The following is a 21,194-nucleotide window of genomic DNA, read 5'->3' as shown; positions in this document are numbered from 1 at the left end:
AGGCATGAGGTCACAAAAAGGAAAGAGACTCATTGTGAGCTGTTTCCAAACAGTGCACATAGGTACACACACAGGCACAACTGCTTCTTGCCAAACCCCAGGTTCACTGCAGTAGGAATTTTGGGATGAGAAAGATCCTTTCTGTTGCCAGCCTGCAATTTCCCAGGGCTGGGCAAGCTTGCCAAAATGAGGTCTTCTTCCTGGGAGCTTTTCTGGGCCTGCAGTCATTGCTGCCTTTGTTTCCCATGCTGCCCTGAGCAGCCCTGAGGGGAGCTGGGGATGCTGGGGGAGGCAGCTGGCAAGGCCTCTGCCAGGTCAGCAGCACAGCTGCAAAGGGATCTGGTAGCTACCTTTTTTTTCCATTAATACAATTCACTTTCCTAAAGTAAGGGGAATTATAGAGTTTACATAAGACTGAAACCCACAAGGATTTTATTGGGTCTAGATATGAAACTATAGTAAGTGCTTGAGTAGTTTAGAAAAGGGAAGGCCACTCAGGAAAAACACTGGAACACTGAGATGTCTCCACATCACCTATTATGCAGTTGCTGGCTCCAAGGGAGGCATGAATGCCAGGACCACAGAAACTCCAAGTTGGAAGGGACTTTAGAACCTACCTAGTCCCACTTGAACCACAAAACCTTTCTATGACCTTCCTGACAAATGAATGGCCATCTGGTCTCTGATTGAAGAATGTCAAAGCCATCCATTGATTATGGGGGAAAGAATGCTGCCCTGAATTTGGAATTAGAGTCCTGAGTTCAAATTTCAGCTTAGCTACTTAATGTGTGACTTTGGGAAAGTCACTTCCTGCCTCTGGGCTTCAGTTTCCTCATCTGAGAAATGAAGATGTTGTACTAGATGGCCTCTGAGGTATCTATGATCCTATACACTGTGGGAGATCTGAGGCATAATCTCTGGACTCCTAAAGTTTACATCATAATTAGGGAGAGGTGATACATGCACCAATAATTAGAAGATTGTCTATCCTATGTTGGATAAGTGGGGCAGTAAGTGACCAGAATGATAAGGAAGAACAGAGACAAATTTTGGCTATGGTGATCAGAGAAGGTTTCATGGAGGAAGATATTTCCAACTGGATAAGGAAGTGTGCAGAGGACATTTTATTTATTTTTTATTTTTTTATTTTTTAGGTTTTTGCAAGGCAATGGGGTTAAGTGGCTTGCCCAAGGCCATACAGTTAGGTAATTATTAAGTGTCTGAGGCCAGATTTGAACTCAAGTGCTCTTGACTCCAGGGCCAGTGCTCTATCCACTGTGCTACCTTAGCCACCCCCCCAGAGGGCATTTTTAGATAGAAGCCTCTGAGGCAGAGGTTTCTCATCTCATTCTAGTCCAACCTCCACATTACTGTCAAAAGTATTTTTTTAAAGCATAGGTCTAACCATGTCAGTCCCCTACTCAATAAACTCCAAAAGTTCCCATCCACCTCCAGATGCATATACCAACTCTGTAGAATTCTTCACAACTCTCTAGATTCTAGAGCTTTATTCCATATTATTCCCTATCGTGCATGATACAATTTGGTCAGTCTGACACTTCTGTTCTTCACAATCTGTTCTCTACACATGCATTCCATTACTCGGCCAAAGGGCAGCTAGTGGTGCAGTGGATAAAGCACTAACCTTGGAGTCAAGAGGACCAGAATTTGAAATTTAGCCTCAGACACTCACTACTTACTAGCTGAAGTGATCTTAGGCAAGTCACTTAACCCTGAATGCCTTGCATCCAGGGCCATATCCAGTCATCCTGATTCATATCTGGCCACTGGATCCAGATGACTCTGGAGTAGAAAGTGATCCATGACTTAGCAACACCTCACTCAAATCCAATTCATGTGCTTGTTATAGCATCACTTCTCTGATGTCATGGTCTTCTTTGAGACTGAAGGACAAACATCATTACTTGGTCTAGGCTACTCCTAATGGAATGGATTCATTAACCCTCATCTCTTACTTTTTTGGTTGCTGTTGTTGTTCAATTGTTTCTAATTCTTTCTGATTATATTTGAGGTTTTCTTGGCAAAGACACTTGGCAAAGGTTTGTCATTTCCTTCTCCAGCTCATTTTACAGATGAAGAAACTAAAGCAAATAGAGTTAAATGATTTGCCTAGGGTCACATAGCAAGGAAGTGTCTGAAACTGGATTTAAACTCAGGAAGATAAGTCCGTCTTCCAGACTCTATCCACTATACCATCTAGCTGCCCTACATCCCTACCTATTAGAATCTGTTATTTCCTTTAACACTTGGCCTTTTCTGATTCTCCCATTGCCCCTTCTCCCCTCCAAATCATCTTTCATCCATTATATATATATATATATATGTATATACATATATATATATATATATATGTATATTTGATTCAGGAAGATAGGAGTTTGAGTCTTGTCTCAGACACTTAACACTTACTAGCTATGTGACTTTGATCAATTCATTTAACCCTAATTGTCCCTCATCCAGGGCTATCACCAGTCATCCTGATTCATATCTGACCACTGGACCCAGATGACTCTGGAGGAGAAAGTGAGGCTGGTGACTTAGTACAGCAACCCCTCACTCAAATCTAATTCATGTGCTTGTTGTGGCACCACTTCATTGATGTCATGGTCTTGTTCAAGAACGAAAGACAAAACATCATGACTGACAGTATTTTTGCTTGGACATAAGCAAAGAAAATAAGAGCATTAAGAAAGGCAAAGATTGGTCATCTTATTCTTCTTAATTAATCTCTTGTGACTCAGGTAGGCTGACATATAAACCATATAGTCAACCATTGCTTAAAAATCCCTAGAGAAGGTACCCCAAAACTATCATTATGTGGCACTTTCTTATAGCTAGGTATATTTCAAGAATTGCAAAGTACTTTTGCATTTGTGATCTCATTTCATCCTCATAACAACCCTCTGAGGTGGTTATCATGCCCATTTCACAGATGAGGAAACTGAGATTGAGAGAAATTCAGTGATTTGCTCATGGTCACCTGTTAATAAGTACCTGAATCAGGATTTGAACTCAGACCTTCCTGACTCCATGTTGTGCTCTCTATTCCCTACATCCCCAAGATACCTATTTCTAAAAGAGAGTTTTAAGAATTCTCTTTTAATCCCACCTCTAACTTTTTAACACATAACTAAGGAGCTCATCCTTTGTTCCCCATCTAGAGTATGTCAGAGCTAGTCCACTGACTTCAAACTTGGGCATGTACCCATGTCGCCAAACTTTTCTCTGGTTAATCTTAACCTGTCCAGTGCTCAGCATAATAACTTGAGCTTTTGTTTTCAGAGTCAGGTCTGGGAGCCTTAGACACCAACCACTTTCCTCCTGGACTTTGAAGCTTTGACCCTAAGGATTCTGTATTTTAGGCATCTTGGTACCTCACAGAGAGCTGACAGGATTGGACCCAGGGGACTATCTAATGGTGAGTCAACACTCCAGTGATGTGGCAAGAATAGTACTGATTTGTGGTCAGTGTTGCTTCTTGGCTCCATTCTTCCTTCCATCCTTCCACTCATTATCTTGAAACACTTAACCCTTCTAGGCCTAGTAACACACTTATATAGTTAAGGGTTACATGGTCTTTGAGTTATTTGTCTGTTAAGTCCTCACAGTCTCCCTCATTTGACCATGAGATCCTTGAGGGTAGGTACTATATTTTGCTTTTCCTTGTATTCCTAGTACTTGGCACTTTATACTTGCTGACTCTGATCTTGTTGTGGGGTAAGGGGTTGGAAGTATAACAATCTCTCTGTGTCTTCTAGATTTAGGGAATTCCATAATTGATCCCAAAGCACTGATTTTTCTAAGAATATCTTTCTGGGCCTCCAAAGGACATACTGATCAAGAGGCTCATGTAAATCATCTCGTTTTATGAACCTATACAACTGATTAACACTAGTTTACATCTGAGAAATGAGATTGGGCAAGATATCTACGGCTCCTTCTTCCTTGAATGCTCATTCTTCTCTTCTCTCCCAATTCAAATCCATTCTTCAAGGGTCAGTGCAAGTCCTATTTCCTCTATCAAGTTATTCCTGACTACTGCATTTCAAATTTAGTACTTAATAGCACTTGATTTTATTTGATCTTATATCTTCTATTCACATGCTAGCCTTGCCTCCCCAACCTAAGAGACAGTAAACTCATTGAGTAAAGGGACTATGTCTTTATTCTACTCTTTGCTACCACAGTGCTTCATTCAGAGTTTGTCAGATAGTAGACAAAGAATGAATATTTTTAGATGAATGGATACAAGAATATAAATGAAAGAATGAACAGGTAAAGGAAAATGAGTTAGGTTAGGGTACAGGATGGATAAATGTGTATTGTTCCCTGGGAAAGGCAGTGGATATGGCTATAAGGCCACTAGCCAAAATACTGCCATTTTAGAACAAAATCAGAGGTTAAAGGAGACTACCAAGTCCACTTTTGGTATCTTGAAAACATTTTATTTCAATACTATCCTCATGTGGCAGCATAAATAATCACAGGAGACAACACAGTTCAAGTAAGAAGATGGGAGAAAGAAAGCAAAAGGTGAGAGTGGACAGAGAAATATTTTCATCCAGCTAGTGCTAGACAGTCAAATAAAAGACCCTACATTGTGATGGGAGAAAGCAAGGGAATGTGGTCAAAGCCCACGGGAGTCAGTGGCTCTTGTGGATCCAGCTCCCATGGGTTCAGTTTGTGTAGCTACTTGGCTGTAGCACACGGTACTGGAAAAGTTAACAGCGATAAACCCAGCTGTTGGGCTTTATAGCTTGCCTGGCCTTGCCATTTAGTCTTCACAAACATAAACAGATGTGTTTGGCCCAGATATCTGTAGTTGTGCCCACAGGGGAAAAAGAGATGTGTGCAGAAGAGCCAGAGTGGAATAGCACTAGGCTAGTATATCTGGGTGAGAATGGGGGAGGGAGGAAGAGAGGGGAAGAGAAGGTGGGAGTGAGGCAGAGAAGAGAGGGGGAGAGAGGAGAAGAAGAGAGAGGCAGAGAGGGAGAGAAGGGGGAGGGAGGGAGAGATGGGGGAAGAGAGCAGAAGAAAAGAGAGGGGAATAGAAGGATAGAGAGAAAAAGAGGGGGAGAGGAAGGAGGAGGGGAGGAAGAGAAAGGCTGAGAGGGGGAGGGTGGGATAAAGGAAAGGAAGGGAGCAGAGGAGGGAGCGAGGGGAAGAAAGAGGCAGAGAGGGGGAAGATGGGAAAGGGTTAGAGGTGGGAGAGAGGGAAAGAGAGAGAAAGAGAGGCAAGAAAAGAATTCTTGCTCTGTCTTCCCTAGGGGTCCAAGCTTTGGCCATCTTAGTCTCATGCTTCCCAAAGAAGGCATTATCTCAGACTGAGTCCTAAGGAGGAGGAGACCAGGGGTTAGCCCAGGGAATGGGGAGAAATGCCTCATTGCTTGATAAGGTTCAGTCCAGGTCTTTATAATACAATTGGCACAATTGTAGAAGGGTTTCTCTCATATTAAGTGACTTGAACATAAGTCCCACCGAAAAAACGGTATCATGATGTTATGAGAAGAACCCTGCACAAGGAGACAGGAGGTCTGCCTTCAAGTTCATGCTCTGCCACTGAGTGGTTTGGAGTGAGTCACTTCACCGTGCCTTGGTTTTCCCATTTGTAAAATGGGAATAATACTGGCCTCTCTACCACACAGGATTGATGTGAAGGTGAAATGAAATCATTTAAGCTTAAGTGCTTTGAAAAGAATAAAGTTCTATGCAAGTATAAGGGGGTCGTTATTAATTCACTAGGTGTTTGGTTTGGTTTTAAAGACACAGAGGTTGTTTTTGGTAGGAAAGAAAAAAAGGAAACCTGGCTCTTCCAAATTAAGAACTGGGGTTTACAGGGGCTGCTTTGAAAGAAGGGGGAAGGAGGTGGAAGAAGAGGAAAAGAGGGAATATTTCAATTAATACCAGCGAATTAAGCCCTTATTTTATGGCATCTACAAGCAAGTGGCTTTGATTCCAGCTATTCCCCGCTGCCGCCCTCTGCATGGGAAGTTAACGGCAATCAACCTGGCTCTTTCATTAGATGGCTTCGCAGCTTCTCCATGTCGTCTTCCGGCTAGCTTTAAGTAGCCCCTCTTGGTGAGTTCTGTAATCTTGTGATCCATCCATCAGAAGAGATGCTACCCCGCTAGATCCTCCAAGAAAACCATAGGGGTGCACCTCCAGAGCCAGCCCTCTCCGGGACAGTAGTTTTCAGTTACAGCAGTACAGGTCAGTCCAACAGGATCATTTGTTGCCTCCTCTTTTTTCCCCTTAGTATGAGATGAAAGGGACCAAAGCGCATCATTCCAGTTATCGGTGAGCCCAGCCTTTTGGCAGGCTGCTCAAGCTCTGGCTTGTCCTGGGGGTGGGGGGGGTAGGGGTGGTGGATGGGGATGGGCAGGAGAGAGAGAGAGTGAATGGGAGGAAAATTAAAGAGCAAATATAAACAGAGAGTTTATTTAGAAAATGAGCCTTTGGGGAGCTAATTGTTCTTGGGGTTGTTCCGTAAATTTTTGAGTTCCAGCTGCAGCTGCCGAATGCGGATGTCTTTCTGGGAGAGCTCCTCTTTCAATCGCCGAATCTCGTCCTGCTGTCGGAAGAACATTCGGAGGAGCTGAGAGGGAGGGACAAACAGATGGGGTAGAGAGAGAAGAAAGAAAAGTCAGGGCCTGGGGTAGTGCTCTGCTTCCTAAGGCTTCACCACCCCCAACCCCGAGGTTTGTAGATCTCACCTTCCCCCAGAGTTCTGTGTTCATACACACACACACCCCTCTCACCCTCCCCCCCAAGGTCTCAGTGAATCAGCTTTTCACCTCCCACTGTTGGTGGCCATTTTCTCCTATAAACTGGAAGAGCTTATTAAATTAGGGTATTGCAGGCCTGGTCACTGTTTCTGAGTAAGAATGAGCCTTGGCCCTATTCTGGCTTAATACAGCAGTGTCTCATTTATCTGGCATCATCAGGGAATGCGCTGCCCTATGTAAGTGAATTTTCCAGATGACTGACGCATATCCCTTTAAAAGTCAAAGCTCTTTCTTTTTACTTTAACTATTTAGGATGGAAATCTTTCCAAAATGCATAATGTATTTCTCTGCCTTTCAAGACACAACAGAGTAAACACGAATCAACCTTTTCTCTATGATTTCAGAATCATCATCATCATCATCATAGTCATCAATGCTATGTAATACAGGGATACCCTTGCGGCCACTGAAGTGTCTAAAGCTCTTTTCCCCTTCACTAAATGGCCCCAGATTGCTCTACTTTTCTAGTTATGGTATTTTATTTTTATAACTGTCTCCTACTCAATGTCCTGGCCTCTAGCATCTTCCCAGGCTTTCTGTAATTTGCTATGGGCTGAGAAACCAGGTAACCAGGGGTGCTAGAATTAATGCCAATGGCATTGAGCAAAGGATATGGGGAGACTGAAACACTGTCTTAAGGGCAAAGGATATGAACTTTTTAGAAATTGTATAGTATAAATATGATGGAAAGCTGGGTTTGGAAACAAAAGACCACTGATGAGTCATGAGACCTTAAGCAAGTCAACCAACTTGTCTAAACCTCACCTTTATCTTCAAATTGGGAATGATAATACTACTAGTGAAGGTAGCTAGGTGGCAAAGTGGACAGAATAGTAGAAAACCTAAGTTCAAATCTGATTCCAGACATTCACAAGTCACCCTGTTTGCTTGAATCCACTCAAGAAGGAAATGGAAAACCCCTGAAAGCATCTTTGCTAAGAAAATCCCATATAAGCTTGATGATGACTTGGGCATGACTGAATAACATCAATGCTATTCTATTTTCCTCACAAAGATATAGGTATAATGTAATATGCTATAGAAACATAAGCTAAATTAGGGCATTCAATTTGGGTTGCTTGGAAGTCAATATTTTAAAAACTTCCTTTCAAGTTCTATTCAGATGAAGTGATCAGGTAAGTAAGTGACTTTTGCATGAGAAAAGTATTTTCAACAATATCTTTGAGGCTCCTTTAGGGAACTAACAAGGTTCTAAGGAAAAACCCTTAAAGAGGATTCAACAAAGTGTTTCTATGGTTATGAGTGGGGCTTAGGTTCATTTGACAATTAAAAGTTTATATGATGCTCTTTAATAATAATAATAATTAATAACAATAATTCACTTTTACAAAACATTTTAAATTTTATAATGCATCCTATTCTATATATTATGAAACTGAGGCTGAAGGAGGGTAAGTGACTTTCCCAGTATCATTCAGCTAGTAAATCTCTGAAGTAAGATTCCTGAATTTAAACCCAGCCCTCTGTCTACTAAACATGTTGCCTCTGGCACAAAGGACAAATTTGAAATATCCTATACTGGCACCTTTACATTCTACCCCTAAAAAAACAAGATAACAACGAATTGTCAGTTGTTATCACAACCTAAACTCATGGCAGGTGAAAAGAATAATTTATAACTCCAGTAGCAATAATAACTTGAAACTGAATCTATGACAGGAAACAGAATTCTTAGCAAAAGTGAATTTTAGGTTTCCAATGGGGGGGACCTCCACCCCCTTTTCAAGATAGTATTTATGAGGGTCAGAGCAGCAGTGGAAGCTAAAGCAGACTGTTTATGGAGTTTGTCACAAAAAGAAAGATGACTAGGAGGGAAGTCAGTTTGAAAGCCTGGAACACATAATTGAAATTGAAAGGTTTCCCTCTTTGAGGGCCCATGGATGTAATAACTTATGTTCCTTACCTCGTTTTCTGTCCTGGGTGGGACATTTTCTAATAAATCTATTCCGTTGACCACAACACTCTTCTTTTCTTTGATTGGGGCCTTAAACACCACTTTGGGAGATTTCTTATAGCCTTCTTTTAAAGACATCAGCACTGGATCTAGGGGAGGCAAGAGGCTGTCAGCTGGGCTCATAACAGGGCCAACCCGATTAGTGAGTTGTCATGACAATTCTGTTATGTTTTCTTGGCAATATCTCCTCTCCCTGTCCCTCACAACCCCCCCCTCCAATCTTTTAACTTGTTTTTAGTATGGTAGTGTGGGATAAGCCCTGTAATATTAGTTTGGAAATGATTGTTCTGGTTCAGGCTTTGTCACAATAGTTATCTGTAGACCAGTTGCTGAATTTATGCTGTCCTCAATTTCCTCATCCATAAATAATCATACAGTAATCATAGTAAACCAGGCCTCTTCCTGCAGTGGAGAGCAAAACACACACACACACACACACACACACACACACACACACACACACACACACACAGTAATAGTGAATCCTTCAGGACAGCCCTTAACATCAAAAGAATTCTAGTAATTCTTTTTTAAGCATTTTTATTTTTAATAAATTTGAAGTGTTTTTGTGTTCATTGGCATTAAGACATTTAATGAGGTTAGTTTTATTTTCCATTTTCGTAAAGGGGCTTTACCTATTTATGCCTCAGTGGAATCTCCCTTTCCAACAGCTCTTTTCTAACAAACCTGAGTAGCTCTTTCTTTAGTTTATTCATAATTAGTATGTTCTTGGAATGTTGTATATGAAAAGGGCCTCTTGAAAATAAGATAGCACTGTCCATAACTGCTATTACCACTGACTTATTCTGTGATTTTGAATTCAGTTTCCTTGAATTATTTAATTAACAGGGGACACTTTGCTTCTCAAAGTCCAGACAGACAGCTGAGAAACAACATGACCAGTGGAGCTGATTAGTCCATGTGCCCTTGTATCCCTTGTGAATATGTATATCATTGCTGGCTTATTTTATTATTGATAAACACTGTAGTTAGATTTAAGAGGCATGAAACTGAGATTTGGTCTTGAGAAGGGAGAGGGAAAAGGTATAAGCATTTATATGTTGTCAATTATGTGCCAGTCACTGTGTTCAAAATTTTCATGAATATTATCTCATTTGATCCTCCTGACAATACTGCAGGATAGTGATGTATGATTTACAGTTGGGAAAACAAACATGAAGTGACTTCCCCAAAGTCACACAGCCAGAAAGTATCTGAGACTCAAGTTTCTCTCACTCTAAGCCTAATGTTGTCACCACCTGCCTTAAGATGAGTTTCTTGAGATTTAAGATTAGAGTAAATTACTGCCCTGTGCCCATTTCACAGGACTTTTGTAAGAATGAAACAAAAAACAAAAGTACATATCAAAATTCAAGTGCCAAGAAAATAAAAAGTATTGTTATTGCTGAAGAAACCTGGCTTTCCTCTTTCCATAAAACAAAACTAAAATCTGAAAGCTGCAAGATAGTTAAAACATCATCTGTGTGGGAGCTTTCAATTTAAAAGAAAAGCAACTGAGTCAGGATATAAAAAAATCTTGACAAGTTAAAATGTTGAACTAAAACTAATCAGATAAATTTTAATAATGATAAATGTAAAGTTTTACACTTGGTTCAAAAATATCAACTTCATAAGTAGATGCATGTCTAGACAAAAGTTGTCTAAAATAGATCTGAGGGTCTAAGTAGACTGCATATTCATTATGAGTCAGTAGTCTGATATGGAAAACAAGAAAGCTAATGTAATCTTGACCTACACTAAATAAAGTATGCCTTCAGAAATAAAGAGATAATAGTCCTGATGTCCTCTGCTGTATTGGTCAGAACATATCCAAAGTATTTTGTTTAGTTCTATGTCATAGTATTTATAGGAAGTACTTTGATAAAATGGCCAGAGGAAGGCAACCAGAGTTGTCTATATCTATCCTTGATTCTATGTTATATAATATTCAGCAGAAAGAACTGGGGCTGCTCAGCTTAGAAAAGAGAAGCCTTAGAGAGGTCATGGTCAATGTCTGAAGGATAGCTCAAATGTGTGAATTTTTTATGTGGAAGAAGGATATGACCCCAGAAGGAAAATCTAGAAACAATGGATGATAGTTGCCAAGAGAAAAAGTTGGGCTTGATACAAGATGAAATTTTAGTTATCCCCAAGAATTATTTCCTATTTTGGAAGGTGGTAGATTTGTGCCCATTGGAGTCTTGATAATCAGTTGTTGGATATTGAATCTGGGGTGATCTAGATGATTAATGAGGTCTCTTCCAACTCTAAAATTTAAGGACTCATTTTATGAATCTGTCCTTTCTAGTCTCACTTAAAACCAAGAGGCCTCTGAAGGGGTGAAATCAGAAGCAGGATGTGATCTCAGCTCTTCCACCTATAAATCTGAGTCTCCTTCTATTATAGCAGTATGCTGCCTCTTGTCATCACCTCCTTCCTCCTCTCCTTTCCCAGAGATCTCAAAGCTTAAAAAGTAGTTCTTCTATACAAACATGTCAGAGATATCTATACACATTCCTTTTTAGCAGGGGTGTTGTAAGGAAGAGATGCCAGATATCAAGGCCCTCATCATATTTGACATAAAATAACTGAAGGAGGAAGCTTTTTCTCCTCTGACTGGCTAAGTTTATTTCTACCTGAAACTAGGACAAGCTAGATGACTCCAGAGATCTCTTTCAGGTGCAGAACTCTTAAGATTCTGGCCAACCACAGTTTTGTTATTCAGGGTATTCCAGAAGTGCAATGTTAAGTTACTAAAAATTAAAACTGCATTGCTTTTGGGTTGGAATACTTGATATGTGTATTGCCCAAGGATCTGCCTATGGCCCCTTTCTCATCTTTCTATACTCTCTTTCTTAACAATATGATGCACTCACATGAGTCCAATGATGCCTCCTATGCAGATGACACCTACATCTTTCTTCTTCCAGTCTTTTCCCAGAGATCTCTACCCAGAGCTATCTACTAGGTATTTCTATAGGAATAAATATTGCTTACCCTTTAAATTCAACATGAACTCATTGAAAAAAATTGAACTCATTGTCCTCTCTCTAAAGTTTGTCCCTTCTATTCATTTCTCTTTTGCTATTGAAATTGATGGCACCATCATCTGCCCTATCACTTTGACATATACCTAAGCTAGCTATCATTCATATATCTCTTTTTAAGGTTTGAAAATCACTTCACAAATATTATCTCATTTGATCCTCATAACAATGCTGGAAGAGATGAGGAAATTGAGGCATATAGAGATTAAGTGACTTGCCTAGAATCACACAGCTAGTGTCTGAAATTGGATCTGAACTCAGATTTTCCTGACACCAGGTCCAGCACTCTCTCTCAACTGTACTAGCTATATACCTCTTTAACTCTTTCTCCTCCCCCTGCCCCTTATTTCCAATGTGTGGTCAAGGTTCTGTACAGTCTACTTCTACAATGTCTGTTGCATCTGGGTCCACTTCTATGCTCCCAAAGTCTAAGAGTCTATTAACTGATCTTTCTTTTTGCTCTTTACACCATAGCTTGAGAAACCTTCCTATTCTATTGTTCCACCAAAAAAACACTTCCATCACCTCCTGAAGAAAGTACAAACTTGTGACATGGTATCCAAGACCCTCCACAATTTGGCTCCAATCTACTTTTCCAATCTTATCACAAACAACACTTCTCCTCTCTCCCCTTGACAACATATTCTATTTCCAACTAAACTCAATTATTCTCTAGTTGTCATTCTCAATCTGACCTCTCCTATTTCCCTTCCTTTGCTCACACTGGACCTCACACCTGAGAAAGATGCCTTGTCCCTCATCACAATCTCTGGAAATTTCTCTACGACTCAAGCATTACATCTTTCACCAGGGCAGCCATGATAGAGGATCAGACCTGGAGTCAAGAAGACTCATATTCAAATCTGGCCTCAGATAACTTCCTAATTATGTGATCCTGAGCAAGTCACTTTATCCTGTTTGCCTCAGTGCCTCATTTATAAAATGAGTTGGAGAAGGAAACGGCAAATAACTCCAGTATCTTTGCCAATTGGGTTCTTGAAGGGTCAGACAAGACTGAAATGTCTAAACAACAATGAATTATATCTTCCACGAACCCTTCTCTGACCACTCCCCTCTTCCTTCATCCAAAGTGATCTCTCCTTCCTCAAATTTCTCATAGCACTTTATAACTGGCCTTCTCTTTTATATTATCTTGCTCTGCCTCATTTAATTATTATTTGTGTAACAAATGTCTTTTAGGATATAGGTTCTTTGAAAATAGGGCCCTGGGGTGGCTAGATGGTGCAGTGGATAGAGCACAGGTCCTGGAGTCAGGAGTACCTGAGTTCAAATCCGACCTCAGACACTTAATAATAATTACCTAGCTCTGTAGCCTTGGGCAAGCCACTTAACCCCGTTTGCCTTGCAAAAAAAAAAAAAAAGTAGGGCCCTATCCTGAATATCTTCTTTGTCCCTAACACCTAGTACATACTTTGAATATGATAGGTGCTTAATAAATATTAGTTGAATTAAATTTCATTGAATGTATGGTGTTTTCCACATTGTTTAAGTCAAGAACTGTTTATGGTATACTTTTGAGTCCTGGTTTTGTGAACACTTAATGAGCAGGAGGGGAGGTGACCAAGTAGAAGGAAGAAGGACAGGGAGTCAGGTCACATAGGCTCTCTCCAAGTATTATATCATACATTTTTTTGTATTTTTGAATTAGAGATTGCCTTTGAGGAGCTCATGTTCTTCGGGAGGCGGGGGGAGGCACACTGATTTTCCAGAGAAATCGGTATAAGACAGTAAGAGGGAACAACCCAAGTGAAGTATCAGAGTATCAGAAGTATCAGAGAAGGCTTCCTGGCAAAGGGAAACCTAAACTGAGTCTGGAAAAAAGATGAGGTTTGTGAGAAGCCTAATAGCATTGGAGAGGTTATTGCCCCATGAGGGATAGCCTTATCAAATGCAGAGAGATATAGGACATGAGATGAAAAGTTTGGCCAGAATGTGGAGTGTGTGAAAGGGAATAATATTGGGGGGGGGGGTGGTGGAAAATTTGATTGGAATCATTATTGAAGGCCTAAAATGCTAGGCTAATAAGTTTGTATTTTATCATAAAAGACAATGTGGAATGGGGGATAAATTGGACTTAAAAGTCTGGAGAACTTAGTTTAAATTCTGCCTTAGACACTTATTAGTTGTATGACCTTGAACAAGTTAATTATGTGCCTTAGTTTTCTCTTTTGTATAATGCAGAGGGGACAGTGTTAGACTTTGATAACAAAAATGCATTTTATGCATAGTATGGGAAACAATATAAAGATTATCAGATTACCTTCTGTGGGGGGGGGGGAGAAAAGAAAGGGTAGGGGGGAAAGTGTAAAACTCAAAACCTTACCAAAAAATGATAGGTAGAAACTACTATTGGAAAACAAGTAAAATATTTATAAAATCAAAATTGCATTTTAGCTCTAAACCTCTAGTACAATAAGTAGCTAATAACTGAAGTTTCTTGAGCAGGAGACCAACATATATATATATAAATATATATATATATATATATTATATATATATATATATATATATATATATATATATATATATATATATATACCTATGCCTTAGATTTGACAAGTTCAATGTGCTTGGAGTCATAACTAGGATGGGGTAGCTGGGACTTTGACTCAGGGTACCACAATTAGAAGGCACTGATGGGATCTTGAAATCCTTCAGCACAGGATCATGGAACCCCATCATTTCTTGCTCTTGACAGCCATATTCCACATGGGTTCCCTTTCTAGTCCATCCTGGCTCCACTAATGTGTCTCTTACCCTGTGGCAAAAAATTGCTAGTTATAGCTCTGAGGTGAAGTAATTACAAGAGCACTAGAATAGGAATTTGGAGACCTGAATTCTAGTCAGCTCTTTGGGTCTTGGTTTCCTCTCTTCTAAAATGAGGAGGTAAGAGTAAACTAGATCAGGGATTCTTATTTGGGGATAGAAAAATTTCAAATGACCTGAGAATGTGAATGGAAAAAATAATTCATCTTTCTTTTCATTAATTTTTTTCCTTTCTTTGATAATATTTATTATTTGTTCTAAGATAAGGTTTCATTAGATTGCCAAAGAGGTCCATGATACACTAAAAGGTGAAGAACCCCTGGGTCAGATGATCTTCTTTGCTGGGGACAGAAGATTTAATGATTTTAGTCTATAATTTCCAATTCTTCCAGAGGGAAAGGAAGAAGTTGTAAACTTATCAAAACAAAATTTAAATTTGCATTAAAAAATTATAGCCCATTATAGCCTGTTGAAAGTAGCCTGGACAAAGTTACGGTCAGAAACAGGGGAATGCAGGGGGCTTGAAATCATACCATATTGGTGTCAGCCTACTCAACCATGGGTAGAATTAAGTTGGCTTAGATAGGAGACACTTCCCAACCATCACTTAGTTGCCTTAGTCCTGGAAAAGAGGGCTGAAGAATGAAAGTTGTGGTGGCCCCATTTCTGGAGTTTGGGGAGGAGTCATAATCTCTAGTAGAGAATTGGCCAGAGCAAAAACTACCTAAAATCCAGGCTTTTAGAGTCTTACCTCGATTGATGCCTCCCAGCCATTCATCAGGGGTCAGAGCTGGTTCCGTTCCTGGGGTCATGGGATAAATATCTTCCTGGTAAGATTCTGACTAAAGATGAGAGAAAATAGAAAGGCTAGCAAATAGTGGGGAGGGGTGCAAGTGGGATGCAGAAGGTTGCTTAGGGGAATACTGAATTCAAGTCAATCTGGAGTTCTCACTGTCACTATTTTTCAGAGAGAACTCCATTCATATCCTATCTCTTCTACAGGAGCTACCTCGGATGACCCCAACCCATAGTGATTTTTCGCTCCTTTTTTAAACTTGAAGCATATAGTGTGTTCTCAATAAGCATTAATTAAGTATCCTCTGCAAGATGCTGGGAATAAAAAGACTGAAAAAAAGAAATATGTTCTGCCATTGAGGTCCTTATGGTTTATCTGAAGAGACATATACACCTGACACATGTATTACCTTGTATTATTATTATTTCTAGTTCTGTATGTGTTTAGCTTTTGCCTCTTCAACTAGACTCTTTGATGGTAGAGACTATGACCCCTTCACCTTTGTGATCCCACTGTGTCTATCACAAGGACTTGAACATAACTAGAACTCAACAGTGTTTGTAAAGGTGATGGTCTTGAAGGGTCCCCTTAGAATAATCATAAAAGCATTTAAACTCATGTCAGAACCAAGACTTCATCCTACCCCAGGGAAAACTCCTTGACCAACTGCCTCCAACTTAGAGACTAAGTCCTGAGCCACCCATGAATGTTCTCTAGGCTAAAAAATAGTGGAGTAGAGAAATGCAGCTCTTAAAGGAAAGGGATGGAGAAATTGTTTCTGCTTTTCTATAGTATTTTTAATGTGTACAGAAGTTCCCTGAGGGCAGGAACTATCTCACTTTTCTAAATCTATCCCCGGCATCTGGCACAATGCTAGGAACATTGTTGGCATATTAATAAATACTAGTTGAATGAATGAATTTCTTGATCAAAGAGGTATCTTCTTTTCTCAAATTTCCTTTATGCTCTATTGCTTATGTTGCCTTTAAAACATCACTTAAATTCTATTTTAAATTTATGGAATAAAATAAACATCTCCATAACATAATTTTAAAAATGATTGCCAAGGAGAATAATAAAATAGAATAAAATAAGAATAAAAATAATTCTGCTTATTTCTTGGGTCAGAACCATCATGTGGAATATGTCTTTTTAGTTTTTTTTTTCCAACAAGGCAATGGGGTTAAGTGACTTGACCAAGGTTACACAACTAGGGAATTATTAAGTGTCTGAGAACAGATTTGAACTCAGGTCCTCCTGACTCCAGGGCCAGTGGTCAATCTACTGTGCCACCTAGCTGCCCTGGAATATAGCTTAAAAATCAGACTAAAGAATTGGTATATTATTTTAAAGACAGTGGGGAGACACTGAAGTTGGTTGTTTGTTTTGATTTGTAATTCTGCCTCCCTATCTAGACTATAAATTCCTTGAAGGTAGGGAGTATAGCTCACACTTTTTCTGTATTCCCTCAGACAGATAACAAATATGAGCGCATAGTAGGTAGGTAAATACTTGTTACTTCACCAATAAATTCCTATAATGTATATGGGGGCTGGATCTTAGAAAAGCCATTCCCTGTGTTCAAGGAGAGTTCATATGTACCCATCACACCCACCTCAGCCACCCACCCACCCACTCAAGAGTATCTTCCTTCTTCAATATTAGTAGAGTATTTAACACAGGACTGTTTAATATAATATTTAACATAGTAGGTACTCTAGTTGTGACTTGTTGGCTCACATATGACCTGAGTTTGAGGTATTAGGAGTGTCTAGGTGCTTTCTCTTTCCTGTGACAGAACCTGTACTCACCCTCCGAGGCACAATCATGGAGATGGGCTCGATCAAGCCCTTCAGGGTCACTAGCTTATAGAACCGGAACACTTCACAAGCAGACACATCCAGGCCATGCTTAGGCATCACCCCTGTGGAAGGTGATCATAAGCATTCATGTCCAATGGAATCCTAGGTGGGCCACATCTCCCTGCCCACCTCCTGAGTCTGGGGAAAGGGAGATAGAAGTGAAGGGGAGAGGAGAATTTTGTTTTAAGTTCTTGAGATGCTGACCCTGGCTCAACAGGAATGTAGAAAGGAATGTTTAGAGGCTTATCAGACTAGTCTATCACATGGTGAGGACCCATTTCTAAGTCAGAAGCCACAAAAAATTCTTTCAAAATCTACCTCTCCAAGCTGGTCTAAGGAGTCATAGAATGTTAGTGCTGACTCTAGAGATTATTTTGTCCTAAACCCAAATTTAACAGATGAGGAAACTGAGGTGGAGAAAGGTTAATGAACTTACTCCCAGTCACACTGCCAGTTAATGGCAAAGCTATAACGGCTCTCACCTTCTCAAAGTAAGCTTGTTACTACATTGTAAGCTTCTTAAGAGTCAGGACAATGTCTTACTTAAATCTTTATTTTGTCCTATGTCCTACACATGGAAAGCACTTAATGTTTTATGGATGGATGAATGGATAGATGGATGGATGAATTTCTCCAAAGAACTGCAGACTTGGAGGCTAAACCCTGGTTTCTATGGACAGAAAAAAGTGAAAAAGTCACATTTAAAGGACCTTTTAATCTTAAAAACAAGTCCACAAATCTTTTCCATTGTTCACCAATGGCTCAGTATATAACACTGAACTTGGCATTAGGAAGACCCAATTTCAAAGACAGCTTCAAATACTTGTTATGTGACTTTGGGCAAATCATTTAACTTCAATTGGTCTCAGTTTTCTCAATTGCAAAATGGGACTCATGTAGCATCTTTCTCCCAGGAGTGTTTTGAGGATCAAATGACAAATTTATAAAGTGTTTAACACAGTGCCTTCTGGGACATATTAAACTCTATATGAATGCTAGCTAGCTGGTGTTGCCACATGTGTTTTTGTATATATAAGACTTAGGGGAAGGAGAGAGACAAGGAATACTTATAAAAAGAGAGGAAGGAGAGAGAGGAAAAAGAAGCATAGGATGATGGAGAGGCTCATGGATACTGCTCATGTATTTAGAATATCCAACAAAAGTTTTTGGTTTTTATTTCCTAACAAAATGTATGAGATTCTAACATTAACCAGTGAAAGGAAAACCAGGTGCCAAGGAAGAATCTGCTGTTCCTGTAAATATGTTCTAGATACAAAAAGCTCAATAGTGGGAACTTCAGTGAAACAATACACCAACCAAAACCAGAATGAAACAGTTCCTCAGGTGAGTTGGCTTAATGTGGCAATACTATTCTCCCAATGAGGTGTAGTAAGAAGAGCACCAGATTTGTCATTTGAGGTTCTCAGTTTGAATCTCATCTCTGTGACTTATGACTTGTATTTCTGTGGGTAGGTCAATTCCCCCTTGGATTTCTCTTTCCTCTCATGTAAATTTAGAATAAAATAAAGAGTCTCTTCCAGTTCCAGACCCTATCATCCAAAATGCTACATAGTACATACTGGGTTTTTTTGTTTTTTGTTTTTTTTTAGCATTTTAATAAAACATTTAATTTTTAAACAAAAAAATAAGAACATATTTTTAATGTGAACACTAAGTCAGCTTTTTTGATACTAGTTGATCTATGTAATGATACAAAAAATATTTTCACTTTGCTTGTCTGAAATTTTTGTTCCATTTTTACTTTTGTGCATACTGTTTTGATTTACTTGCTTAAATAAAAATTTTGGAAGAATTTCCCAACTTCCCCTTCTCCCTGGAACCCTGTCCAGAACAGAGAGCCAGCCCTGAGGCTAGGAAGGACTAGATCCAGATGGGTCCCATCTCTGATAAATACTATGTTGCTACGGACAAAAGCATCAGTCCTCTAAAGTATTCTAGGCTGCTCTATAAAATGATATGTTGTAGAGAAGAAACTGCTCGCCTATATTAGTAGAAGTAGTTTTCTCACCTGGAAGTCCCCTATCCCATTGAAATCACAGGTCCAGGACCTATCTCTCAATGTACAGAGCAATGAGATAACTGTGTTGCCTAGTGAAACTGATTCCAACTTTGGCTGTTTGTTTTGTGTGACCTTGAGAAGGGGCTGGGATCCACTCTGAAAGCCCTTACCCAGACCTTTCTGTGGGGCTGGGGAGCGAAACTCCATGAGGTAACTCAGATATGGCTTCTCTGACCCAATCTCGTAGTATCTGATGTTCCCGTCCCCCTGCAAGGCAAGAACAAGAATGAGGAGTGGAGAGGGGGAGGAAGAAGGAGAACAGGCTCCATGTTCACATCAGATGGGTTAGAGGAAGATTGGAAATTCCCATTTTCCTCCAAACAGCCTAAAGATGCTGGGAAGAAAAATATAGAGACGTGACAGGGAAGGACTTCACATCATTCTAGACTACTAGCTGCAGAGAATTTATGAAACAAATTGAATTTGGTGAACCTGAAAATGTCTCCTACTTTATTAATATAACTAGAACTGAATTCTCCCCCCCACCTCTTCAGTCAAGATTTAGGTGAATATATTTAATTGATTTCTGAGGCACTGGGAAGCCCTAGTGATACTTAGCAAAATACTATACTCCAAGACTCTGAATCAATTCTTAGGACTTTATCCTTCCAGCTTAAGGCTTTGGTCCTTGGTAAAAAAAAGTATAACCATCTTATTCCATCTCCAGGCAACATGACTTCAGAAACTGTTACATTTGGAATCAGAGCCCCTAGTTCAAATCTTAATTCTCCTGTTTGCTACCTGTATGATCTTGGCTTAAGTCACTGGGTCCACTCCCTGGATCCCAGTTTATAAGTAAATCGAGAGAGTTAGACTAAATGAACTCTAAGGTTTCTTTTAATTCTAACTTTATGATCTTATGAAAAGAGTAATTCCCCAAGCTATCCTTAGTTATTTGTATCTCAGTGAGAGTGAGTTTTAAATACTTTTCTGTTAGCTAGATTTGACTGAGGAAAAGGGGAAGAGAATGTGAGAATGGTGATGGGGGTGAGAGAGAGTTCTATGAGTACAGTGAAGGGGAAAGGGAGAAGATCAGGCTAGTCAGTCTATTAAAAACAAATACTTCGCCAAGAGTTGACCCTGTCCCTCAAGGACACAGGGACATAGAAGTATGAGAATAGCTGAGTTCAAAGACCCTCTAACTCATGGCTTAATTCCAAAGAACAGGAAAAACCTGCTCCTACCTCCAAATTGCTAATAATCTGATAATTAGGATAGGGGTATGTGAAGAGAGAGTGGGGCTCACGATGTTCCAACTACTCCTTGTTCCAAGGCAGCCAAGCCAGAGAAACTGTGTTTCTAATTTTCTGCCCTCAGTTCTTGCTGAGCTCTGGGAATCAGGAGATGACCCAGAGGATGCTGAGGGGCATGCCCTTCCCCCTGCCAGGCCAAATGGTTTGAACAGGTCTGTGCTACTCACTTACAACACTGTCTAATAATTCTATAATTGTTTTTGAGGCATGAATTAGTTGTCTTTTTATGTGTCATTCCTACAAGTAGATTGGATGGTGTCTGAGGGCAGGGATCATGAACTATTTTCCTTCAGTATTTAGCACTGGACCTTGCATTGAAAAGAACTCAAACGAACTCATGCCTTTCTGACATTTGGAGACAGGGCACATGGGTTCATATCCTAAATCCTCCTTCATCTCTCAGGGAAGGAACCCATTCCCCTTTGGTTTGCGAAGATGAAGTCCAGTTATACATATGGAGAACCACCAATCATTAGGACTCCCATTGTCTGAGGACCAAGTTATTATGCCTTGCTCTACCTCCCACCCCTAAAGATCCAAAGTCTTCCTTAAACCTTAGTAAATTACAATGAAGAAAAAAGGCTCTAA

The 21,194-nt window shown here is 39.9% G+C and overlaps 1 protein-coding gene across 4 annotated transcripts in view; it reads right to left on the bottom strand.

Moving 5' to 3' along the window:
- Positions 1-2,392: 2,392 nt before the first annotated feature.
- Positions 2,393-21,194, bottom strand: part of CORO2B (coronin 2B) — a 227,191-nt gene continuing 208,389 nt past the window's right edge. For all 4 annotated transcript variants that reach the window (XM_074234492.1, XM_074234490.1, XM_074234493.1 and 1 more), the window contains 5 exons: positions 19,464-19,560; positions 17,223-17,335; positions 15,367-15,457; positions 8,731-8,870; positions 2,393-6,616 (listed from right to left, as the gene is read on the bottom strand). In XM_074234492.1, coding sequence (XP_074090593.1) covers positions 6,485-6,616; positions 8,731-8,870; positions 15,367-15,457; positions 17,223-17,335; positions 19,464-19,560 — 573 coding nt within the window. In that variant the 3' untranslated portion in view covers positions 2,393-6,484. The remainder of the gene's footprint in view (positions 6,617-8,730; positions 8,871-15,366; positions 15,458-17,222; positions 17,336-19,463; positions 19,561-21,194) is intronic.

Source organism: Macrotis lagotis, chromosome 4, assembly GCF_037893015.1.
Source record: "Macrotis lagotis isolate mMagLag1 chromosome 4, bilby.v1.9.chrom.fasta, whole genome shotgun sequence".
NCBI lineage: Eukaryota > Metazoa > Chordata > Mammalia > Peramelemorphia > Peramelidae > Macrotis > Macrotis lagotis.
The sequence above is the reverse complement of the archived record's forward strand: the minus strand, read 5'-3'. Positions and strand labels throughout refer to the sequence as shown.